Source organism: Microtus oregoni, unplaced genomic scaffold (assembly GCF_018167655.1).
Source record: "Microtus oregoni isolate MIOR12 unplaced genomic scaffold, Mior012 000005F_ref0000423, whole genome shotgun sequence".
Lineage (NCBI taxonomy): Eukaryota > Metazoa > Chordata > Mammalia > Rodentia > Cricetidae > Microtus > Microtus oregoni.
Genome location: NW_024543064.1, coordinates 17411838 through 17435386, shown reverse-complemented (window position 1 = coordinate 17435386; position 23549 = coordinate 17411838). Strand labels below are relative to the sequence as shown.

The window sequence follows — 23549 nt, the reverse complement described above, 5'->3', positions numbered from 1 at the left end:
CATTACAGGAGAATGCCCTGGTTTGGCCCCTCATTTGTCCTGGTCTTTTCCTCAGGATAAATCCTCTTGTAATGGAATTATTAGGGCAGTGATATGTACCGGGGGCAGGCTTTGATTGCTGTCTGATAAGAACGCACTTCGGCTTTGCCTTTCCCACCTCTGAGCGCACTGATACACCACCAGGGGCCCTGGGATGAATCAGTCATCAGACCAGATAAACAAGCCCTTCTGCTGCCGGTGCCTCCTCTGCACTCAAGAAGGGAACCTCCCTTGGATCTCACCCAGGTCCTAGAATTCCTCAGCACGAGGCTAGGCACCTTTGTACCCCTGCCTAGAGCTCACTCTGCTCTCCTCTCCCCGCCCTATGCCGGGCGGAGTCAGCTGCCAAAGCGGCAAGACTTCACACACACACACAGAGCCCAGCCTCCTTGCCGGGTCCAGAGCCGAGGCCCAAAGGGGCCATTGGCGGGAGCCAATGAAGACACTACTGACCATGACCATCCTAGCTGTGGGATCCCTAGCCGGTGAGTGCTTCCTAACCTGTCCTCAAATCCCCCTACAGCAACAGCCAGGGAGCACATTGGCCTCCTCGTGCCCCAAGTTTCATTTTCTTCCTCGCTGGCATTGGACTGGGGGTTGGGTTTTCCTGGAGACAGAGATGGCCTACTCCAGGTAGCCGGAGGAGATAGTAGAGTACCCTAGATCCTGGCTTCCTGAAGGGACTCAATTGACCTTCAAGTATGCAGGCATTGGCCAGCTGTCTGAACCGGGGGTGCTGAGCCCCCACCCCCCAGTAGGTAGAGTCTTGGCTTCTGACCAAGAAGGGGACAACAGGCTAGACAAAGCTGGAGTTAGATCACTGTCTCTGTCCTTGTCCCCTCAGGCCACTCTGGATGGACCAGAAAAGAGTGGTCAGATGGGCTGCACTAATGTGCCAGGGTGCCCATAGAAATGATACAGTGAGTGTTGGGGTTCATACCTGTGAGAACTTCACATGAGATGTGGGCTTGGTCTGTTCTCCTGAAATGGAACCCAAGGATTCTCTCTCAGAAGTCGGAGCTCAGGCATGATGGAAGAAGTGGTCCAACATAGTGCAGAATTTGGTCCCTAAAGAGACAAACGCTCTGGCTCCTCTCTCCAAACAGTACAGATGGTCCCTTAGCATCAGCAGGACTTCTCCACAGTCCTGCCTGTGATGGGCTATGGAGATTCAAAGCAGCATCCCCCTAGTCCCCAAAGCATGTTCTCATACATCCAACAAATTGTGGTGTGGGGCTGTGGCTCTCCCAACACTTTAAGGGAGTGGGGGAACGGATAGAAGCCTGAGGTGACCGGTGCCTAACATTAGCCGCAGACACAGGCTCCCACCCCAGCTCTCAGGCTGGCTCCAGGTCACTGTGGACGTCCGCTGTGCGTTTTTCCTTAGCTCCCCTGCCAAGCGCCAACTGATACATTGTTTTTCCACACAAATGTGAAACCTGTCTTTTATAAAGTGGCCAGACAGCCAGACTCCCCACTATACATCTCCTCCTTTCCCCGGGTTTCACAATTGTAGACTTTCAACCAGGAAGTCTAGGAATGGCACCGGCGGGAGGCGGTGTGGGGGGGGAGCAGATGGATTTAAAGGGGAAAGAAGAGGAGAGAGAGAAGCCTCATTGGACCCCTAAGTTAGGAGGGGCTCTGCCCATGTCAGGAAGCCCACTTCAGGTCCTCGCCACCCCTGCTTCCCTTTAATTCTTTTATTGACGTGCTCCCAGCCTCTCCCAGCCCAGACATCCAGGACTGTCCCCAGTAGCTGCCTGCTCTGCAAACCCCAGCCTTCTCTCATATCTACCCTCTCTCCATGATGGGGCTCACCCCATGTCCCCCCAGAAGCCACTGCTTAAGCCTGTATTACTTCTGCTGGTCTCTCATCCCAGACTCCGACCCAGCTCCAACAGAGAACTCTAGAACTGGCCTCGAATCTGCCCAGCCCAGGATCCAGTCAGACTGTTAGTCATATCTCGGGGCTCAACAACACAGCCACCACACTGGGAACACTCGAACACTATCCCCATGTTCCACTGTCTGGGCTTTCGGGAAGCCTGGAAAACAAAGATTGCCACAGCTGCTGACCCAGACTGACCCAGATGCAGGGAGGTGTAACCAGGGGACCTGCAGTAACAGGGACGGACTGTTCCTGTCGTCTGCCCACCCTCACCCCTGCAATGCATAGATGCCTCTCAAAAGAACTCTGTAGACTTGGACTATAGGAATCCTCCCTTCAAGCCCTCTGCCTGCTCATAGTCAGGTGTGGGGGAGGAAGGCCTAGACACGTCAAAGATATATGTCCTCAAGGCCTCCACTCAAACCCCGCACCTGTCCTTTTCCCACCCTCGCCTACCAGGCTGTTCTCATATGTCGAAGCTAGAGCGGCTCTGCTGCCACCATCTGCCCCTTCTTCAGCACAGGCAGGGCCAGGACTGAGGGGAAGGGTCTGTAAGCCACAGGCTCTTTACTAACAGGACAGGAACATTGCTTCCAACGCAGCAAGTCCCTCCCTGGTCTCCCTGGGGACCCAGGCCTGCCTGGTCTTTTCCTTGCCTAAAGCTGAGCAAAAAGCCTGAGCTGGAAACAATAATGGACAAACAGATTCTGTTTGGGCTTGGGGTTGGGGTTTAGGGGACTAGGGGTTGAAGCCAGGGCCTCAAGCCTGTTCAGCCCTGTTCTGTCTCTGAGCTATACCCCCAGCACCCGTCGCAAATTCCTCACACTGTCTTCTGTCCTTCTCTCTCCTCCCATCTTCCTTGAACTGGTCTCCTCCCAGGACTCTGACGCCCCCACTTAGCAGAGGTGGAGGAGGACATTGCTCCCCACACAGATTCCTGCTTTCCCAGCCTCTCCCTTCCTCTCAGGCCAGGCAGAGTTCTGTGCAGTGCTGGTCACCTTCACAGACCACATAGCCATGGGACCCTGTCAGATGCTAGCTGAGACACTGGTCTATAGCCCTGGATGAGCCTCAGTTGTTCTCATTCATGAAATGGGAGCAGCAGTAGTCACCGCCCCATAGGGTGAGTGTTCGGTGTATGGGGAGGCATCAGCTGCGGCTGTTGTCATCCTTGTCTGTTGCTAAGTAAGTCAAATTGTCCCCGCTCTAGACTTAAGGAAACGAGATCAAATTGCTTAAACAATTTCCCCCATGGTGATCTGCCCATATGTCAGCATCCTGCTCCCTGTAAGGTGTCGGTGTAGACGGTATCTTTGCTGTCCACAGAGGCAACATGGCTAGTAGGTGGGGGCTGACATGAAAAGAATTCACAATACCTTCTCCATCACTGTGTGAAGTGGTTGACTTGGGACACGTGTTGTCCTGGGGCTTTTACCTGGAGGACTCTAAAGTCAGGTTAAGGATGCCACCCTCGGTGTTGAATAGTGAATGAGATAGTAAGAAGTATTCTCAAGGTGTAAGGAAGTCTGACAGCTCGGCTGCTGCTGGGGGGGGGGGGGGGAATTCAATGCACTGTAGCTGCTTTAGTCAACCTCGTGGTAATTCCCTCAAGAGCTAAGAATAAAGGCTGAGCCTCGGCGGCTGAGTGCTCTCCTATCAACGTCTGAGACTGTGGGTTCCATCCTCAGCACTGCAGAAGAGAAATGAATAGGTAGGTAGGTAGGTAGGTAGGTCGATCAATCGATCAATCGGTTGATCAATAGAGTTAAAGATAGAGCTACCAAGACATGTACCCAAGAGAATTATATATGAAATTGTATCCACTCTACACGCACACCCAAGGGAATTAGAAACCCATGTCCACCTATTTTTTTTTTTGCGCAAATGGTCACATCAGCATTGTTCAAAATAGTGGAAAAATGTAAAAACTGTAAATACAAATGTCCATCAACCGGTGATAGGTAAACAAAATATGATATATCCATACAGTGGAATATTATCCAATCATAAAAAATAGACAAATACTAATGCATGCTGTGGATGAAACTTGACAGCCCTGCTAAGGGAAAGAAGCCAAACACGGGGAAAAGCCAGGGCGTAAAGGACTTGAAAATCCAGAACTGGAAAGCCCTGAGAAAAATAAAACAGATTTGTGATTACCAGGAACTGGGGGGGGGGGGGGGCTGCAACCACCAAAGATGTAGTTTCTTTTGTGGATAATGAAAACGTTCTAGAATTAGGTAGTCGTGACAGCTGCGCAGGGAGATCTTAGAAGACAGTGACCCGAACACTTAAATGGCGGATGTCGTGGAGGGTGAACCGTGGCTCACAAAGCAGGGAGCAGCATTGGAGAATGAAGGTGCGGGGAGGGGTCCTCAGTTTGCAAACCCACTGGCTCACCCCGCTCCTGCCTCCTGCAGCTCACACTGCTGCTGACAAGTCTGGTCTCCTTCGAAATGTGAAATTCCGGTCCAGCAACTTTGAAAACATCTTGATATGGGAGGCTGGACCCAACAGCACCCTGGACACGGTCTACAGCGTGAAGTATAAGAGGCAGGTATCTCATCCAAACTGACCCTCTCATGACCCTGCTCTGCAGCACCTCCAGGATACCCCCAACTCCAAATGTCCCCACACAGACCAAGCTCTGCTCCCTTACATACAATCAGAGGTACAGGCGGTAGAGTCAGACTCTCCACCTGTGAGAACCAGCTCCAACCGCATAGCCTTGGGCAGTCAGGGGAGCCTTAGTTAGCATTTGTTAAGGGTGGGTAATGACATCACCAGGACGCATGCCCGCTGTGTGGTGAAGTTCTAATCTAATAACTGGTTGTCATGGGTGAGTCTTGGTCCTCAGAAGCTTCTCCCATGCCTCCTGCCTGGGTCTAGCTTCAGCCCATTCACAAGGCCCAGGTCCTTTCTTGGCCCTGCCACGTCAACATGTGGCAAGTCGCACCCTGTCTCTGAGCCTCTGTCTCTGAGCCTGTGAATTAGGGCTCACAGGTTTGGAAATAGGGGCCGGGTGGCAAGGATCACGGAATATGGACTCAAGATGGCAGGGTTCGGTCTGGCCATCACGTGTTCCCTTCAAACACTGCCACGGCTTTCTCCTCCGAGTACAGTTTCCTCTCTTGAGCGCAACACACACACTTACCTATAAGGACCATTGTTGTGAGAGCTGACCTCAGTGTCCACACAGACGGCCTCGATGCTGGGTAGACACCAGATGCCCTTATCATCATGAAACCACAGGCCTAGCGGAGCGATTCATTCACTGTGTGCCCTGCCTGCCCTCACATACAGGTATGGAGAGAATGAGTGGCTGGCCAAGGCAGGCTGCCAACTGATCACCCGGAAGTCCTGCAACCTAACTCTGGAGACGGGCAACCTCACCGAATTTTACTATGGCAATGTCACAGCTAAGAACCCAGGAAATCAAGGACAGGAGAGAAGTGGCCGCTTCAGCCCACAGCAACACAGTAAGGGAGGGTGTCTGCTCACTTCAGGAAGGGGAGAAGCATGTCTTAGGGGAGGGGCCAGGCTAGCCTGCACATCTGGAGGATACGGAGAGCTTTTGGGGTGAAGAGAGTGGATGGGGACCCAGCAAGTCTCTGGCTTTCAGAGGTTATCACAGGCCAGGGCACAACCCAGGAGGTGTTTCTCTACCTCTGCTCAGAACTTCCTAGGTTTGAGGAGGCCCCACCACCACATCAGGGGCTCCTGATTCACGTCTCCACTCTCCTGGTACCTCTTGCTCATCCTCTCAGGATGTAAAGCCCTCCATTTCTTCCTTTGCTGGTAAATCTTAGATAAGATTCAATTCCTCCCTTGGCCACGCCAGTCCTGCCTTTGTCCAGCCCACGATTGAAACTCTATATTCAATGGGTCTCATTCTCTGCTGGCTTCTGCTGCAGCGCCTCCACTCCTCCCTGGGTCTGGGGGCTTAACTCAGCATAGGCTCCGAAGAGAGTCCCTGCATCCAGCCTGGCCACCTGATCTCAGCCGGTCCAAGCCAGCTGAGATCTTTATTTATCCTTTATCTTTACTTATTCCCCGTCACAGTGACCCTCTGATTCAACCAAATGAAACTGAAAAATATTTGGAAAAAATATTGCATCGGCATAGCCTGCCCACATTCTTCTCGCGACACACATTTGTTTACATAGTATTTGCCATTTTCTGTTAACAGTCGACAGAGGACGCATTTAGGTTGAGCACATTACTGGGCCACTCTACGCAATGGACTAAGAACTATGGATTGATGCATTGATGAGGCAATTCAAAACCAATCCCCACAGACACTGAGAGACCCTGTGCACTGTTCACGTAGTCTTCACGGCTCAGGCCACAACTAGCAAAGACTGTGTTGGCTTATATGTGTATTGTTAACCTCCTCGACAAAGGCGTGTGCTCCAGGACAGTCTTTGGAACCGACTATGTTCCATGCCATTAGTGGAGTGCACGGTACATGGAAGAGGCTCCATATATAGCCACTGAATGAATGAATGAATGAATGAACAAATGAATGAATACCAGGTGCCAAACCCTATGCACACGAAGCATGTGGCGACGTCAACTGACTTACAAAGTCACAATTCCCTGTGTTTTGGGACAGGCTTTTAGTCTGAAGCCCTACCTGGCTTGGACATCACTTTGTAGCTCAGGCTAATCTCAAAATAGTAGTGTCCTAGTTTGCTTGCCGTTGCTGTGGTAAACACCAACAGGAAGGGAGGCAAGGGCTTATCTAAGGCTCACATATCCAGATCACAGTTCATCCCTGAAGGACACAAGGCAGAAACCGTGGAGGAAAGCTGCTGTCCGGCTTGCTCTCAGGCTCAGGTGCAGCTAATTTTCTCATACAGCCCAGGCATGTCTGACTAGGGATGGCTCCACCCACAGTGGGCTGGACCTCCTACATCAATTACAGTCAAGAAAATGCCCCACAGACACTCACATAGGCCCATCTGATGAGGGAGGGATTCTGCCTCAGCCTCCTGATCTGGTGTCACGTTCTTGTTTTTGAAAGTCCCTTTTTCCATATCGTGGTGTCCTGAACTTTGCCCATGTTATGAAAACATTTTACTCAACCTGGTTTCTTTTCCACACCTATGGAACAACCTATTCGGTGGTGGAATCCCAATTCCCTTTTCTTTTTGAGTACATTGATCTCCATTTTTCTTCTTTTTTTAAGATTTCTTCTTCACATTTATTATATATATTGTGTGTGTGTTTGTCTGTCTATCTGTGTGTCTGTGTGTGTGACTGTGTGTGTCTGTCCATCTGTATGTCAGTGTGTGTGTGGAGGTCAGAGGGCAACTTCCAGGAGTTTGTTCTTTCGTTCTATCACGTGGTTCCCAGGGACTGAACTCAGATCATTAGACTTGGTGGCAAGCACCTTTACCCAGCGCAGCCATCTTGCCGGCTCTAGTTCTGCTTGTCAATTCCACTGGAGCAAACATTCTTTGACTATGGTGTTCTAAACCTTGGAGGACAGCAAATCATTGTTAGACTTTTGCAAATTAGATTCAGGGCAAGTGGGGTGCACGAACTCCTGAAATTGGATGAAAAATTTTTGTACTTGCGTTTTCATGGAGAATAGAGCTGAATCAATCACCAAATTATATATATGTGTGTGTGTGTGTGTGTGTGTGTGTGCGCGCGCGCGTGCGCAGGGGCTGGCGACATGGCTCAGTCAGCTCTTGTTATATAACTATGAGGGCTTTAGTTTGAATCCCCAGCACCCATGTAAAAATAAAAACATCCAGGCATGGTTGTACTTGGTGTCTTGCCTGTGACTGCATCCCTGCAGTGTGGAGACAGGCAGATCCTAGGAGCTCAGGGGCCAAGCCAGTCTGAAATGATGAGCTTCCAGATCAGTGAGAGGACCTAACTCAAGCCTCCCAGTGTTCTGACTGGCAAGCTAGCTCAGCAATTAAGAGTACTGGCTGCTCTTGCAGAGGACCCAGGTCCAATTCCCAGCATCCACATAGCCCACAACCATCTGAACTCAGTTCCAGGGGACCTGAAACTCTCTTCAATTCCTTGGGCACCAGGTACACACATATCATATGTACAAACATGCAGGGCAACATTCACACATATAGAATAAACCCAATATCCTCCTCTGGCCTACACACACACACACACACACACACACACACACACACATTGTTTTTTAGAAAATTCCATCTTGAGAGAGTGACTCTTGGGAGCAGAAGCAATAGTATTGGGCCTGGTATTATTCAGACTGTCATTGATGCTCCCAAAGTCGTCCTTGCAGCAGACTAAGGGGAAGAGTGTTCCAGGCACACTCACCCAGGGGATGCCAGGGCTAAGATGCACCTTCCCACCAGGTACCTCCCATCCACTCTCTGTCACCCCTGGGCAGGCTCACTCTTGGACACCAGCCATACAAAGGCCTCTCTTTTCACACGCTGAGTTAGTTGCTGCTCCACAAATCGTTCTGAGCTTTTCTCTCTCCCCATCGTAGCCACCATCAGACCACCAGACGTGACCTGTATCCCCAAAGTGAGGTCTATTCAGATGCTGATCCACCCCACCTTCACACCCATCCTCTCGGAAGATGGTCACCGGCTAACCCTGGAGGAGATTTTCCCCGACCTGTTCTACAGCTTAGAACTCCGCGTCAACCACACCTACCAAATGGTAAATACAGGTCATGCTCCGTGCCTCCACAGGAGCCCCCTCCCCTTGCAAGAATATTGGACTGATTTCAACAAAAGTGATGCGTTATATGAAAGGGCACTTCCTTGGGAGGCTCCTAGAGTTCTAGTGGGGTCATGAGCCGTGACCTCCGCCTCTGGGCTTACACGTACCTTAGCACGTTCAAGGTTCTGACAAGTCCTGCTGAGCCACGGCTTCAATTTTATAACAGGCAAGCTTTTCATATTTATTGGACAGGGTTCGTTTTGTTTGTTTTGTACATTGGTTGGTATTCGTTGTTTGTTTGTTTGTTTGAGGCAGAGTATCGCTCTGTAATCCAAGATGGTCTGGAGCTCACCACAAACTCATAGCAATCCTCCTGCTTCAGTACTAGTATTATAGGCATGTGTACCTGGGCCTGGTTCAGAAAACTTCATTGTTTTTATTATATTGCCTAATATCATTCAATATCCTAGTGAACAATATGTTTCTATTACTATCCCTCCCCTCCCTCCCTCGCTTGCTCGCTCTCACTCTCTCGATTTTCGAGACAGGTTTTCTCTGCGTAGCCCTGGCTGTCCTGGAACTCACTCTGGAGTCCAGGCCTGCCTCTGCCTCCCAAACGCTGGGATTAAGGGTGTGGCCACCACCTCCCAGTCATTCACCCCCTTTAGAAAATGTTGGTGTGGTGGGGCAGCAGCCGTAACTTTGTTGGTGGAGTCTTTGCCTAGCATGTGCGAAGCTCTGGTTTTGGTTCCCCAAACCACAGAAACAAAGTGTGGTGGTGTACACTTGTCATCCAGCTCAGAGGCGGAGGCAGGGGGATCAGGAGGAGTTCAGGACCGTTCTCAACACCAGCCTGGCCTGTGTGAGACTGTGTCTAAAAAAGACAGAGAAAGGAAATTAAAATCCTTGGAAGGGTTTGGGGAAACCGTGTGTAGGGAGTGGTTTAAGACAGGTCCTAAGGACAGGTCAGCCCGGCAACTGGCAGACAATATGCAAATGATCTGATCGTGTACACTTCCTAGTGTGTGCCATTAATTCATGACTCAGTTGGGTGAACATTTATTTCCTCCTCTGCAGTCCTGGAAAAAAAAATCCCTCAAAGAGTGAATAACCTAGTGGGTGGGGGAGGGGTTAAGACAAGAATTGTAACAGGCGGGGCTGCACGTCAGCTCGGCACGACCTAAGGGACTGTGGAAAACTCTCGGGTGGCCCATGCCACTTTCTGAGGCAGGCAAGAAAGTCATGTACCTTCATCATAGCTTCGTGAGTGGGAGCTAGCGTCTCCATCTTTGAGATGGGAAGACACATGCTCAGAGAGGCCGAGCCACTGGCTGGTCAGGGTTGAGCAGCTCCACAGCTGTGGGCGAAGCCTCCATTTGTTGTTGCACCATGGTCAGAAAGAGAAGCAAGACCCCATACAGTGTTTTTCCAAAGCACAAAGCCAGCCTCTCTGGCTGGAGCGTGTAGCCACGAGGCAGTTTTCTGGCACTTGCCTTGGACCGGTGGCTTCAGAACCACCCAGGGTAATCACTCAAAGTGCAGCTCCTGGGGGCCCTGGCAGACATAACTTAAGGAACAGAAGGAGTCTCAGAGGTGTCGGCTGGCAAGGCGGGAGGGGCACGGCAGAGCAGAGCAATGCAGATCACAAAAAGGGGACCCGGGAAGAGGCCAGGGCGTGACTCAGGCTTCAGGGACACATCCAGTGACTTCCTCCAGAAGACCACTCCCCAACCCTCACCACTTTCTAGAGAAGCCATCAGCTTACACGTCCATCAAGGAATGGAACCATTTGTTAGGTCAGAACCCCCAGCAACCCATCTTCTCTTGACACACCCTCACAGACACCCAGACAGCTTCGCAGTCTCCTAAGTGGCTCTCAATTCAATCAAGCTAATGAGATTACCCATCAGGGGCCCCTCCCAGTTTGCAGCTGCCTAGCTGAGACCTGGATTGGAGTGACCATTCCACAGGGGACTGACTCTTCCTTCGCTGCGAAACATGAGGACCTCGGGTGTGGAGGGACTGTGGAGATGAGCTGGAGGAGCCTGTCGGGACTGTGGGGTGCAGGTGGTAGAGGAATTCTACAGTTGTCATGGGAACAGCGGGAGATTACCTCATCATCAAAATAGCTCCTGATAAATATTTGGGTTGGACTAAAGATTTTATGGTTCCTGATTTCTAATTTAATTTGCCCTGCGGTCCGTGAGCCTGCTCTATCTGAATTAGTCTTTTTAAGCTCATGAAGGTTTATTTTATGGCCTGCCATCTGCTTGGCTTCTGAAGAAAATAAGTGTGTTTGGAAGGGCAGGGTAGTGTGTTCAACAAACATCAACTAGATAGTGGAGGCTAAGGGAGCACTCAGTATGTATCTCTTCCGACAGGGGTTGGGGGGGCACAGGAGCGGCGGCTGTGTTGTTCTTTTAACTAATTGAACTAACTCCTCAGCTAGGGATGTGTGTTTATTATTTCCCCTTAGTTCTGTGTATCTTTCTCTCATGCATCTTGAAACCCTTATTAAACATATGCATGCATGGTTATTACTTCTTCCTGATAAACTGGCTTCTAATCGTGATAGAATTCCCCCTTTCTGTCGCCTGAGGAAGTCCACTTCCTCTGACATGGATATTAACACTCCAGTTTCCTTATAATATGTGTGATATATACATGCGTATGTATTTCAAGGTTTATTTACTATGTATGAGTGTTTGGACTGCACTTATGTTTGTGTATCACGTGCATGCTTGATGCCCCTAGAGGTCAGAAGAGGGCATCAGGTCCTCTGGAACTGGAATTATGGGTGGTTGTGAGCGATTATATGGGTGCTGAGAACTGAGCCTGGATTCTTCAAGATCAGTGAGTGCTCTTAAACACTGAGCCGTCTCTCCAGGCCCCAAAAGAGAAGCTGGGGAGATGGGCTCTGACATGGGTGCTGGGAACCGAACTCTCAGAGTTTTGACTGTGAACCTTAGCTTTTAATGTCTGAGCTATAGAACCAGTCCCCGTGCCTTTCTATAACCATTTTTCGTTAACCTGTGTTTTTATATTTAAAATGCATTTATACAGACACTATTCCGACAGAGTATTCTTTCTGCGGTTTGTGTATTGTGCACTGTGGGGGCATGCATATGTCACAGCACATGTGTGGAGGTCAGAGGACAATGTGCAGGAATTGGTTCTCTCCTTCCTCCATGTGGGTCCCAGGGACTGAACTCAGATCCCCAGTTTTGGCACCAAGCACCTCTACCTACTGAGCCATCTCTCCCACCCTCATTTATGATGAACCTATTTTTTTTTTACAACCTTGAGCACAATTTGACAGCTGATTTAAAATTATTGTATGTGACACCCAACGCTCTGGTCATGCTGGGTCACAGGTTTTGCTTTCATTGGTGTTTTGTAATGTGTGCTGGATATTATGAATGCCACGTTGAAGGGACTCTGGGTTGTGTGATAACCTCCAAAGGTGTAGATTCATCTTTGTTCTTTTGGAGAGTTTGTTGTTTGTTTGTTTGTGTGTAAGTCTCCCACTATAGCCCAGGCTAACCTGGAACTTATTTTGTAACTGGCAGCAATTCTCCTATGTCTGCCTCCCGACTGCCACCACGCCCAACTTTCTGTGGTGTTTTGACTTTTCCTCGGCTGGACTTCATGCTCGGGTGTCTCCATTTCAGGCTTTTACGTTCATTGAGGCATGGAGGCTGTCTCACACACACGGTGTGTATGAGAAGGCATCCAGGGGTAGATAGAGCTGAGTTCATACAGAGAACCTGGGCCGCCTCCACACAGTGTTCCTGTCTCTGGTTTGCCCCTCATTTCCCAGCCACTGTGATCACCCCAGACTCTGTCCTCTGGTTGTTCCAGTCATCAAAATGACATGGCCTCTAGGCTTCAGCCGCCTGTAAAGTGTAGGGTGGAATCTTCCTTCAGGATAAAAGACTTGGTCGCCATTATTCCTCCCTCATCTCCCAGCGCTCCCTCTGTTGCCTGCTCTCCAGCACCTTTAGACAGTTATTTTTTCCCATTTTGGTCGTTTTATTCACTGCTTTTCATCGCCATGATAAAGCACCTGACCGGAGAGCTTAAAGGGAAGAATTTGCTCTGAGGCTCGCGGCTCCAGAGGACTAGGTCTGGGGTGGCTGGCACCCTGTACTTGGGCAGAATTGGTGGTGGCAGGAACATATGTCAGAGAAGGCTCCTCATACACAGAAAATAAAAAGCAGAGAGAGAAGAGAGGAGGGGCCCTGAGGGGAGGGCAGAGCCCTGAGCCAGGGGCTGTAGGTGAGGTTTGACCAGGATGTTGCCTTCTGTTGTTGGTTGAGCAGCCAAGTCCCTGGAGAAAGATCACGGTGGCACCAAGAAGAATGTGCCAGTGAACGGGGACCAAGCCAGAGATGAGTGAGCAGTCAGGGGCTAATGCAGAGCCCAGCTGGGGAGAGCAGGGCAGGAGGAGCAGAAGGGTAGGGGACATAAAAGTGGGGGGAGGGCAGGGGTGATGATAGAGGTGGCAGGGGAGAGGCAGGGATGGTGGTGGCCATCACCCTGTCACCACAGCAGCTGAGAGCTGCAGGCTGCCGAGATGTGACAGACCAGGTGCTAGGAGGAAGGTTTAGAGAGCTTGAGGACTGAATTGAGGATAAAAGACGATGGGGGAGCAGAATGAAGAGCCACCAGCTGAGCTGCCTGGTCAGGCTGGCTGATGGGGTCATCTGAATGTCAGGAAGAGGAATGAAGAGGGGCGTGTGTGTGTGTGCACACGCGCATGGTGTGTGTGTGTGTGTGTGTGTGTGTGTGTGTGTGTGTGTGTGTGTACAATCACGCTGGGTTCTCTGTCCATTTCAGCACCTTGAAGGCAAACAGAGAGAATATGAGTTCCTTGGCCTGACTCCTGACACAGAGTTCCTCGGGTCCATCACAGTTTTGGCTCCGATGTGGTCCAAGAGAAGCGCCCCCTACGTGTGTGAAGTGAAGACATTGCCTGGTGAGTTCAACTGAGGCCGTGGGGGAGGATTCCCGAGTGTCCGGCTTAACCCCCCTCCTTCCTCCTTGTAACCAAGGGGATGCTTGGCGGGGCTCTGAGAACCCTTGGAGATTGGCGGTGTCCTAAGATTGATCTTTGTTTATCCACAGCCCGGCTGTCTAATGGGTCCACTTAGTGAATGTTTAATCACCGCCCTCAGCCAACGCCTGGATTTCTTTTCCCTGGCCCAGCTTTGTGTAAACTCTGGCAAAGCATATATAAATTATCAACTCAAGGAACATACACTCAGGGAGGAGGTGTGCAGGGGTGGGGACAGGAAGGACAAACTGATCCTCAGTGTCTTCCAAGCCGGTGAACTATAATGGCAATAATGATGGCTTGCATGTCTGCTCAGCGGACCAGGGACTGTGACTTCTGCACAGTCGGGGCCGGGCGCGGGATGGGGGGGGGGGGGGGGAGGATATGCTTTAATCACCTTCATTCTACAGAAGAGGAACAGGTTGAGAATGGTAACATCATTTACCCCAAGTCACACAAGAAGTAAAGGAGGAAATGAGGCCCAGAGCCAGTGACTCTGTTCTACCCGCCATGTTTCTTCTTGGGGAAACAGAGGCACGCCCACTTCCTCTCGCACATTCTCAGGACTCGGGTTACGGCTCAGTAGCAGAGCACAGGCCAAGTTTGGGGTTCCATCCCCAGCAATGGGAAGCAGGCTAACAAAAACTGCGGAGCATCTGCTCTTTGGCTAGACGCACGTAAGAGTCGTGATGCTTCGAGCTGCCAGGTAGAGTAGGACGGTGACGTCAGTGGGCGGGGTTGACTGTGAGGCTGGGGGCCCGCCCGAACCCATCACGTTCAGGTGACTTCCGCCAACTATAGTCTCCCTCAGAACTCAGTTTGGGAACTGGACAACGGGGCCTGGCACTGGGTGAAAAATGGTCCCGGTCCTCAGCTTTGTCCGGAAACTCAGCCCTTCAGAACCTGCAAGACGCTGGCTTCTCTGCCTGAATCCCAGGGCATTATCTGGCAAGAGACATAGCTGGAGGACAGCCAGCCCTGGCCGAAGGCACGGGGCATGCCCTTCCTTCGTGAGGGACCCGGGTACCAGAATAGAACCTGGCAAGCAGGAGGCCAGGAACAGAAACCACTCTGTGGATGCCAAGCTGGGGCGTGTATAATGTGATCTTTGACCTTCACCCCAACCTCGCTGGATATGCTTCACGTATCCCCAGGCACCCCACCCCACCCTGCTTCTGGACAGCCGATGGGCCCCTCCTCACCCACCACCCTGTGGGCTTGACCTCACGTGAGCTGGCTTGCATTGCCACACTAGGTTTTGCTTAGATTTGGCTTTCTTGTTATGTTTTAAGACAGCGTCTCCCTCTGTAGCCCAGGCTAGCCTCCAGCTCCTGATCCTCTGCCTCAGCCTCTTGAGATAACAGGTATACACTGCTTTCATCTGAAGCTTGCTTTTCTTGGGTGTTTTTTGCCAATGGAACTAAGATGCTTGCTCCTTAAAGAACAAAGTATAGTATAAACCCTTCCAGCAATTACAAACAATCTGTCGCCGACATACCAGACGCTTTATACATTCTTTCATCTTCATGATTGCATATATTACTTAATTTTTAAAACAACCCCCCCCCAAAAAAAATGTTGATAGGATAATCCTCATTTTATACAGGAGGAACTCTGGCTAAGAGAGGTTAAGTAACTTATCCATGGCTACACAGCTGATCAGTGAACCCAGTTAGCTTTGCCTGATGCTAACCACCACCTTACAATCTAGCGTACAGCTAGCTCCTTCCACCACAGGCTTGCTACGTATCTCCATTCCAGAGTGAACCATCCCTCCCTTGACCCTAGTCTAGGTTTGGCCTCTCCCCAGATTCCAGAATCCCCTCTTTAATTCCTCAGGATGCCCGGGAGCTACAGAATATTATCCCAGCATGTCGGTGGGGTAAAGGGGTCTCAAAGTTGTCTCACTTCATTTATTTTACAAATGAGGCACAATTGTACATTGTCTGAGGGGATGTGCTCTGGAGTTGGTACTCTTTCGCTAGGGAGCTGTCTGACCCTGGGCAGGTCACTGAACCTCTCTAGGCCTCATCCTTGTTGCCTTAGAAGAGGAGAGCATCCCCGTCCTTCTGTGTGTCTTGGTGATTTGCTGGGAGAGCCTGGGTGTGCAGGCAGCTTGTTACAAAGATGCTGGAGCAGAGAGGGCTGCACAGCAGGGAAGATGCTCAGCTCATTGATAGCAAAACGGACCCCTAAGGTCCCTGCTCCTCATCTTTAGGTTGCCATTTTCTCACCCTGCCTCCACATGGGTGAAATGACGTATGGAAGCTATCAGGCTGAGGATGTCCGTGTTCCCATCTTGTGATGGCTTCCCACGAACACTGGGCACAGTGTAGAGGTGTTCACGTCATTCACTGTAGCAGTGACAGGGGCCAGCCCATGACTTCAGGTTGGCCCAGATCCCCCAAGGCCCCAGGTTGGAGGAGGCTGGAAGTCAAGGTTCTGAGATCTCTACAATATCTGGTAATGGACTCCCTCACTGAAGTCAGCTGGAGCCACAGGGGGCATGGGGCATGAAGGAAAGGAGGCGATGTGGGGGGCCAGGACCCCAGATAATGTACACAGCTGTTCTCCGGAGCTTCCACCAGCCTCTACCTCCCCAGCTTTTCACAAGTGCCTCTCAGCCTGACCACAGGACAGCACAGGGAGAGAGTCTCAGTACTCTCCCTCTCTCCCTTCTCAGAGGCTCAGTGCCCCACAGGGTCCTCCGCCAATGCCAGAGACAGGGGACAGGTTTTCCTCAATCTACCCTCCGACCCCCTCAGATCCCAGCCAGTGGGACCCTGCCCGCTCACTGCCCTCCTTCTAGAAGCTCTTCCTCTGACACACGCAATGAAGAAGCCCCTAGCAACAGCGACAGATCCATCTGGACCATCAGTGATTCTCAACCTTCCCAATGCTACGACACTTAATTACAGCTCCTCATGTCGAGGTGACCCCCAACCATGATTATTTCTGCTGCTATTTCATAACTAATTTTGCTACTGTTATGAATTGTCATATAAATAATGGTCTTCATTGATCCCTGTTTGTGACCCCTGGGTTGAGAACCCCTGTTCTAGACCCTTCTACAGCACACTCCGAATAGCAGACACTTGGAAGTCCCCATGCCTATAACAGAGCTTGCGTCCTGACCAGGCTCACCTGCTGAAGGAAGATATCAGCTACCATACAGACGCTTGGTCCAGAGAGTGACCAGAAAGAGTCTAGATGCAGGTCTGAACAAGGTGGCCATGTGGGCTGGGACATCAGCGGGCAGTTGAGGCCCCTGGCTGTATGAGTTGGAACCACACTGAAGAAAGAGACCTGAAGAGAGGCCTTCCCTACATCTCACTTTGGTTTTTAAGTCAGGGTCTCACGTAGCCAAAACAGCCTTGAGCTCACCCTGTACTCGAGGGTTGCCTTGAGCATCTGGTCAACTTCTGCCTCCCGGATGCTGAGACTTCAGGCCTGCACCCTGCTTACACAGTGCTCATCCAGGGCGTCCGCTGTGCTCTAGTGCGTCCGCTGTGCTCTAGTGTGTCCAGGGCGTCCGCTGTGCTCTAGTGTGTCCAGGGCGTCCGCTGTGCTCTAGTGTGTCCAGGGCGTCCGCTGTGCTCTAGTGTGTCCAGGGCGTCCTCTGTGCTCTAGTGTGTCCAGGGCGTCCGCTGTGCTCTAGTGTGTCCAGGGCGTCCGCTGTGCTCTAGTGTGTCCAGGGCGTCCGCTGTGCTCTAGTGTGTCCAGGGCGTCCGCTGTGCTCTAGTGTGTCCAGGGCGTCCGCTGTGCTCTAGTGTGTCCAGGGCGTCCTCTGTGCTCTAGTGTGTCCAGGGCGTCCGCTGTGCTCTAGTGTGTCCAGGGCGTCCGCTGTGCTCTAGTGTGTCCAGGGCGTCCGCTGTGCTCTAGTGTGTCCAGGGCGTCCGCTGTGCTCTAGTGTGTCCAGGGCGTCCGCTGTGCTCTAGTGTGTCCAGGGCGTCTGCTGTGCTCTAGTGTGTCCAGGGTGTCCGCTGTGCTCTAGTGTGTCCAGGGCATCCGTTGTGCTCTAGTGTGTCCCGGGCTTTGGGAGAGCTGGGCAAGCCCTCCACCAACCAAGCTACATCCCTAGCAAGACATTTTGCCCTTGAAGGTGGTGAAGAACTCATCCTAACTGTGAGGGTCACATCGATTTTGCTCAGGACGGAGCCCAGAGGTCTCCAAGCCTCACCAGTCTTCCTCTGTCCTCTTCTGCAGACCGGACGTGGGCCTACTCCTTCTCCGGTGCCGTGCTGTTCTCCATGGGTTTCCTTGTCGGCTTGCTCTGCTATCTAGGCTACAAATATGTCACCAAGCCACCCGTGCCTCCTAACTCCCTGGTGAGTCTCCCACCTGGGGCTAGAGAGGGGTATCTTGGGGAGACCCTCCAAGGCCCTGAGCACAGGGGAGGCCCCTGAGCAGTGCAAAGTTCTGCCTCAAAGCAGGTTGGGTTATAAAGAGGGTTCCGCAGGTTCAGGGTGTGTGAAGAAGGTGTACAGTCCGTGCAGTGGGATTGGAAAGGGGTGCCCAGTGGCTTGAAAGCATCAGGGCCAGATGGGAATGCAGGTCCTGGGGAACATCAGGGGCTGAGCAATGGGACTCTGTAAGGCTGCAGAACACTGAAAGTCAAAGTTCAGTGTGTGCGTACGGTCATGTAACCCCAGGACTACGGGTACTGCTGATACAGAAGAATCTCAAGGTCCAGGTCAGACTGAGGTGCATAGTGAGGCTTTATCTGACAAACCTTCCCTCACCACCAACCAAGAAAAAGATCAAAAAAAGCAAAGAAATAAATCAAAAACTCAGGCAGAGGGATGATTATCCCAGCACTCAGAGGATGGAGGCAGGGGAATTGGGATTTTAAGCTCCTCCTTAGCTACAGAGTGAGTGAGAGCCTGTCTCACAACATGGAACAGAGGCTGGGGATGCAGGCTCAGTTAGCAGAGTGCTGCCTCTGCACGCACCAGACCCTGGGTTTGACTCCCAGCGCTGTGATCCCAGCACTCACAGAAGGGGAAGCAGGAGGAACGCTAGGTCATCCTTGGCTATAGATCAAGTTCAAAGCTAGTCTGGGCTACATAAAGCCCTGCCTCAAGAAAACAAAACCAGCCACTCACCGTGGCACACATCCTTAATCCCAGCACTCAAGAGACAGAGGCAAGAGCATCTCTGTGAGTTCAAGGCCAGCCTGGTCTAGATAGCAAGTTCCAGGTCAGCCAGGGCTGCATAGAGAGACCCTGTCTCAAAACAACAACAACAAAATTCAAAACTAAACAAAAAGCCCCAGGTCTGCCCTGCAAGGCCACCCACTGCCACTTTTTTTTTTTCTCATGAGAATCAGGCTTCAGATTGTAACATGAGCTCTCTAATTTCAAATACTCACGCCTAGTTTTAGCACTGAGTCCCTAGGAAGTCAACACATCCCATCAGCGGTCCCACCTGGCTGTAGGCCCAGCCTCTGCTCTAGCAGCAAGGTCACCATCACAGCCTCAGGCTGCTCAGTGTGACTCTGGAGCCAACTCTCCGAGATCTGGGGGGCTCAGATGGCATTTTGCATAGTGTCACAGTCCTGGTCCTTCCCGCATCACCAACCTTTTCCACCTCAATCCCTCATAGCCATGCAAGCCACAACCTTGAGGAAGCCCAAAATCTGGACCATCTACTTCCTGGGCTGTCAATCACCTGGAGCAAGGAGATCCTAAGTTACTCTACCAGGTGTACAGACCACAGCATCCATTTCCTTGTAGGCCTTGGTTTTTCAAAACATGGTCTCACGATGGAGCCCAGGTTCACCTCAAACTCAAGCTCTTTGTAGGTCAGCCTTTCTAGCATGAGCTGTCTCAGATGCTGGGTGCATTTGGAGGGAACTCTGTGGGCAGGGATGAGTTACATACATCTTGAATGAACCTCCCCCCCAGTGCCGTGACAACCTGCACAGAGGTCCTTGTGTACCCATATCACAAAACAGAACATGGAACTGGAGGAATGGCTTCATGTAAACATGAAGATCAGAATTAGGACCCCCAAATTCACATACGTGCTTGGAAGGTGTGGCAGCCCACCCATAAATCTAGTGCCCTAGAGGCAAAGATCTGGGATTCTCAGATCAAGGTGGTTAGTTAGACCTGCCACATTGGTGAGCTCTGGGCTCATTATCAATATCCTGCCTTGATATAGAAGACGAAGAATGACCAAAGATACTGGGTGTCGGTCTCTGGCTTCCACACGCATGTGCGTGCACACGCACTCAAGCACCCATGAGCACACACGTCATGTACAATGTCAAAAGAAAAAAAGAAAGCAGGACACGTGCTAAAGGGTGGATTCTTGTCTTCCCGCAGAACGTCCAGCGTGCCCTGACCTTTCAGCCCCTACGATTCATCCAGGAGCACGTGCTGGTCCCTGTCTTGGACCTCCGTGGCCCGGGAAGTCATGCTCAGCCCATCCAGTACTCTCAAGTGTTGATCCCCGGGCCCAGGGAGCTGCCTGGAGCTACACAGCGGCACAGCCTGCCTGAGGTCACCTACATAGGACAGTCAGATGCCTCCATCCTCCGGCCCACCAACGTGCCACCTCAGCAGACATTGTCCCCACCGTCCTATGCCCCAAAGGCTGTCACCGAGGTCCAGACCCCTTCCTATGCACCTCAGATAGCTTCTGATGCCAAAACTCTGGTCTACTCACCACAGCAGCTGATGAAGACCCAACCTTCCACCTATAATGCGCAGGGCGTTCTGGATAGCTGGGCTGCTTCCTATGCTGTGTGTGGCGAAGACACTGGCCAAGACTCCACTCCTGAGGTCCTCTCCAGTCCCAAACACCTCAAGTCCAAAGGTCAGCTCCACGGAGACACACTTGCTGAAAGTTGTCTCCCAGGGGACCTTTCTCTGCAGGGAGTCACCTCCTTGGCTGACAAGGAGGCAAAAAGACCAAAATCACTCCCCCCACCTCTGGGGTTTTGCACAGGCAGAGGGCCTGACTTTAAGGCACTGCACAGTGATGAACCAGAGACACAAGGGTACCTGAAGGGGGCATTATCCCTCCTGTCCTCGGTCCAGATCGAGGGCCACCCTGTCTCCCTCCCTTTGCACACCCATTCCCTCTCATGTTCCCCCTCCGACCAGGAACCAAGTCCCTGGGGCCTGCTGGACTCCCTCGTGTGTCCCAAGGACGAAGGTCTGGAGGCTGAGACTGAGCCCAGTGCTGCAGCGTCTGAGCTGGAGCAGCCCACAGAGCTGGACTCTCTTTTCAAAGGCTTGGCCCTAACTGTGCAATGGGAATCCTGAAGGGAGATCAAAGCGAGCAGGCCTGGGCACCCTCCTGCCTGACCCCCGCTGACAACCCCACACCCACAGGCTCTAAGGCCTAGCCCCAGGTGGGTACCCTGGTGAGAGCCAGCAAAAGGAAGATTTGGGCCCCAAGTGGGAACACGAATGTACGGTGAAGGCTCTAAGGGAGAGACGACAGGCGGGCAGCATATTCAAATGGCCTGTGCCACCGAGCCCAGCAGGTAAGACAGAGGGAGCTGTAATGCAGGAGACCTTCCTAGAGACCCGTGCCACCCCGTCCCTCAGCTCCTAGGCCATTGGGCCAGAGGCTGCCTATCTTCACTTACTTTCTGACCAGCTCCCTAATCTAATTTAGCCAAGGGTGAGACAGCCACCTTCTCTGAAAGAGCTTGGGTTGGAAGCCAGGGGGCCCAGCACGCCCGCACTTCCACCAAGGCCAGAGGCAGCACTGTGGCAAGACTTCCGGGCAGAGTGTGGCTAAGGGCTCACTCCCTGCCGCCGATCCCTTCTTTGCTCTTCTGTGGGAGGCTTCACTCTGGAATGGCCCGTCAGTCCATCGTCCATCATAAGATGAAGGGGGTGCCGCACAAAACTCTTCTGCAAGTAGCGGTCCAGAGAAAAGCATTTGAACGGGACATGGGACCATGAAACCCAGAGGCTTTAGAATCTCAGCACGCCTGGGCTCACACTCCGGCCTCTCCACTATATGACAAGTGGGTTAGCTAGCTCAGATTTTAGCTTCCTCATCGATGAAACAGGGATCATCACGTCCTCCTTCCGAGGATGGCATTAATGTCTGGGAGGTGCTTTGTAGCAGGGCCCAAAACACAGTCATTGTCTTCTGCTAGGATTTTTTTTTTTTAATCTGAAAACACAAGGGAGGGCCTCCTCCCGTTCGTGTCGGCTCATGGGCGTCTTCTCGTGGGAAAGAGCCTGTCGTAGGCAGGGACTGGGCTATCTAGGGCAGACAGGAGGAGTCTCTACAGGGCTTTCTGGAAACAGGCCCAGAGGCAACAGATGGCACAGAGCCTTCTCTTTGAGGTTGGAGGTGGAAGCAGTCTGGACAGAGGCCATCACAGGGCCTCCTTGGCATGGAGGGAGCCCCAGGCCTGTCTGCCCCATCTCACGATACCATGGCGGTACAACACCACCCTGGCCCCCTAATCCCGTGCCTGTACCCAAGAACAGGAAGCATCTTTTACTCCCTGCTGACAGGAAGCCATGCCCATTAGACCACTCCCATCTCAGACAGGCCTTACCAGGAGGAACCCAAGACCCGGGCCTACCCAAGGCTCTGCCGTGGAGTTGGCCCTCAAACACAGGGCCTTTTGTGTCGAGCAGGTGCTCTCTACCCTGTTGAAATTCTTGGGGGCTGAGCCTGACCGAACACAGAGAAGAAAGGGCCCCTTAAAGCGTTCCTGAGAGATAAGTGCCCTCCCTATCACCTTCTTGCCCCAAATTTCTGAGACACAACACCAAACTCCATCTGCGTCACAGTGGCCTTCCACTGTCCTCACCTGTTTCCCCTTCTCTTCCCCACCTCACTCCCTTAATGGCACAGGGTGACAGGTGGGGCTCTTATCTGTACATCATTAATATTTAACCTCCCTCCGAGGTCACTGACCCAGTATCTCTGACCAAAGGTTAACTGCCTCTCCTTTGTTTATGAGTAAAAAGAACGGCGGGCCTGTTCTGACTTGGTCAGTGCACCCAGAGGTGTGGAGATGCTTTTATGGAAGGCCATAAACTGGCTGCCATCTCCCAGAGCTATGCATGTGGCAACCATAACAAAAAAACAAGGGAGAAGCAGGAGTGTCTAAGGAGGAGCCTGTGGTACCCCGATCTGGGGGCCCCTCTGGGATCACCACACACACTCCTCCCCTGGCATCCCAGGCCTATGGCTGGGTTGGGTCCTGCTAGAAGGCAGGATGTCAAAGTTCTTCCATGTCTCGAGTGAGCTTGGCTTTCCTGGGAACCCTCCCCTGCCCTATAACCTGGAAAGCCTCCAGCTCTGCCTGCTGTGCCCTGTCCCACCTAGAGAAAGGTGAGTCCCCAAGTCACCTGCTTCACAAGCAAAGACAAAGAAAAGTGACCGCAGCATTTCCCCAACCTTATCCTCCGGGGAGGGGGTCCAAGACCCCAGACCCCTATCCAGCTGGAACCCACGAGCTGGGTGCAGCCAAGGAAAGCTGGGACTGCGTCCCAACATGAAATAGTAAACCTGCTTAAAACATCATGAGATGCTTCTGTCTTTCTATTTTTTCTCTTCGGAATGCAGTTGCTTGCTTTTGCAAGTGTGAAGTTGACGGTGTCGTATCCAGAAGATGCCTGAAACCTCAGGTGCTATCAGACGCTCTGGTGTGCTACACACTTGTGATAAAGCTTAATTTGTAAAGCAGGCTCACGGAGAGACTCACAACCACAGCAACTACACTAGAGCAATAGGAAGCACAGTGAAGGGGACTGGAGCACAGTGGGTGGGTACCACAGAGAGTGGATACACCGGACCACACGACGATGCACGTCTCTGGCTTGACATCTTACGTCAACTGGGATACAGAGTAACATAAAACTTATAGATTATGGGGTTGGCGTCGTGGCTCGGTGGCTAAGAGCACTG

General features: G+C 51.9%; 1 protein-coding gene across 2 annotated transcripts; it reads left to right on the top strand.

Annotated features, from left to right (window-relative positions):
* Positions 1-368: 368 nt before the first annotated feature.
* Positions 369-23165, top strand: Il22ra1 (interleukin 22 receptor subunit alpha 1). 2 transcript variants are annotated; one of them, XM_041652929.1, is made up of 7 exons: positions 369-524; positions 4348-4480; positions 5231-5406; positions 8418-8593; positions 13436-13574; positions 17859-17980; positions 19982-23165. In XM_041652929.1, exons 1-7 carry the CDS (start codon positions 476-478, stop codon positions 20924-20926), a joined length of 1740 nt encoding a protein of 579 aa, XP_041508863.1. In that variant the 5' UTR covers positions 369-475; the 3' UTR covers positions 20927-23165. The 2 variants fall into 2 exon arrangements, with proteins under 2 accessions (XP_041508863.1, XP_041508864.1); XM_041652930.1 differs by lacking the exons at positions 4348-4480; positions 5231-5406.
* The last annotated feature ends 384 nt before the right edge of the window (positions 23166-23549 follow it).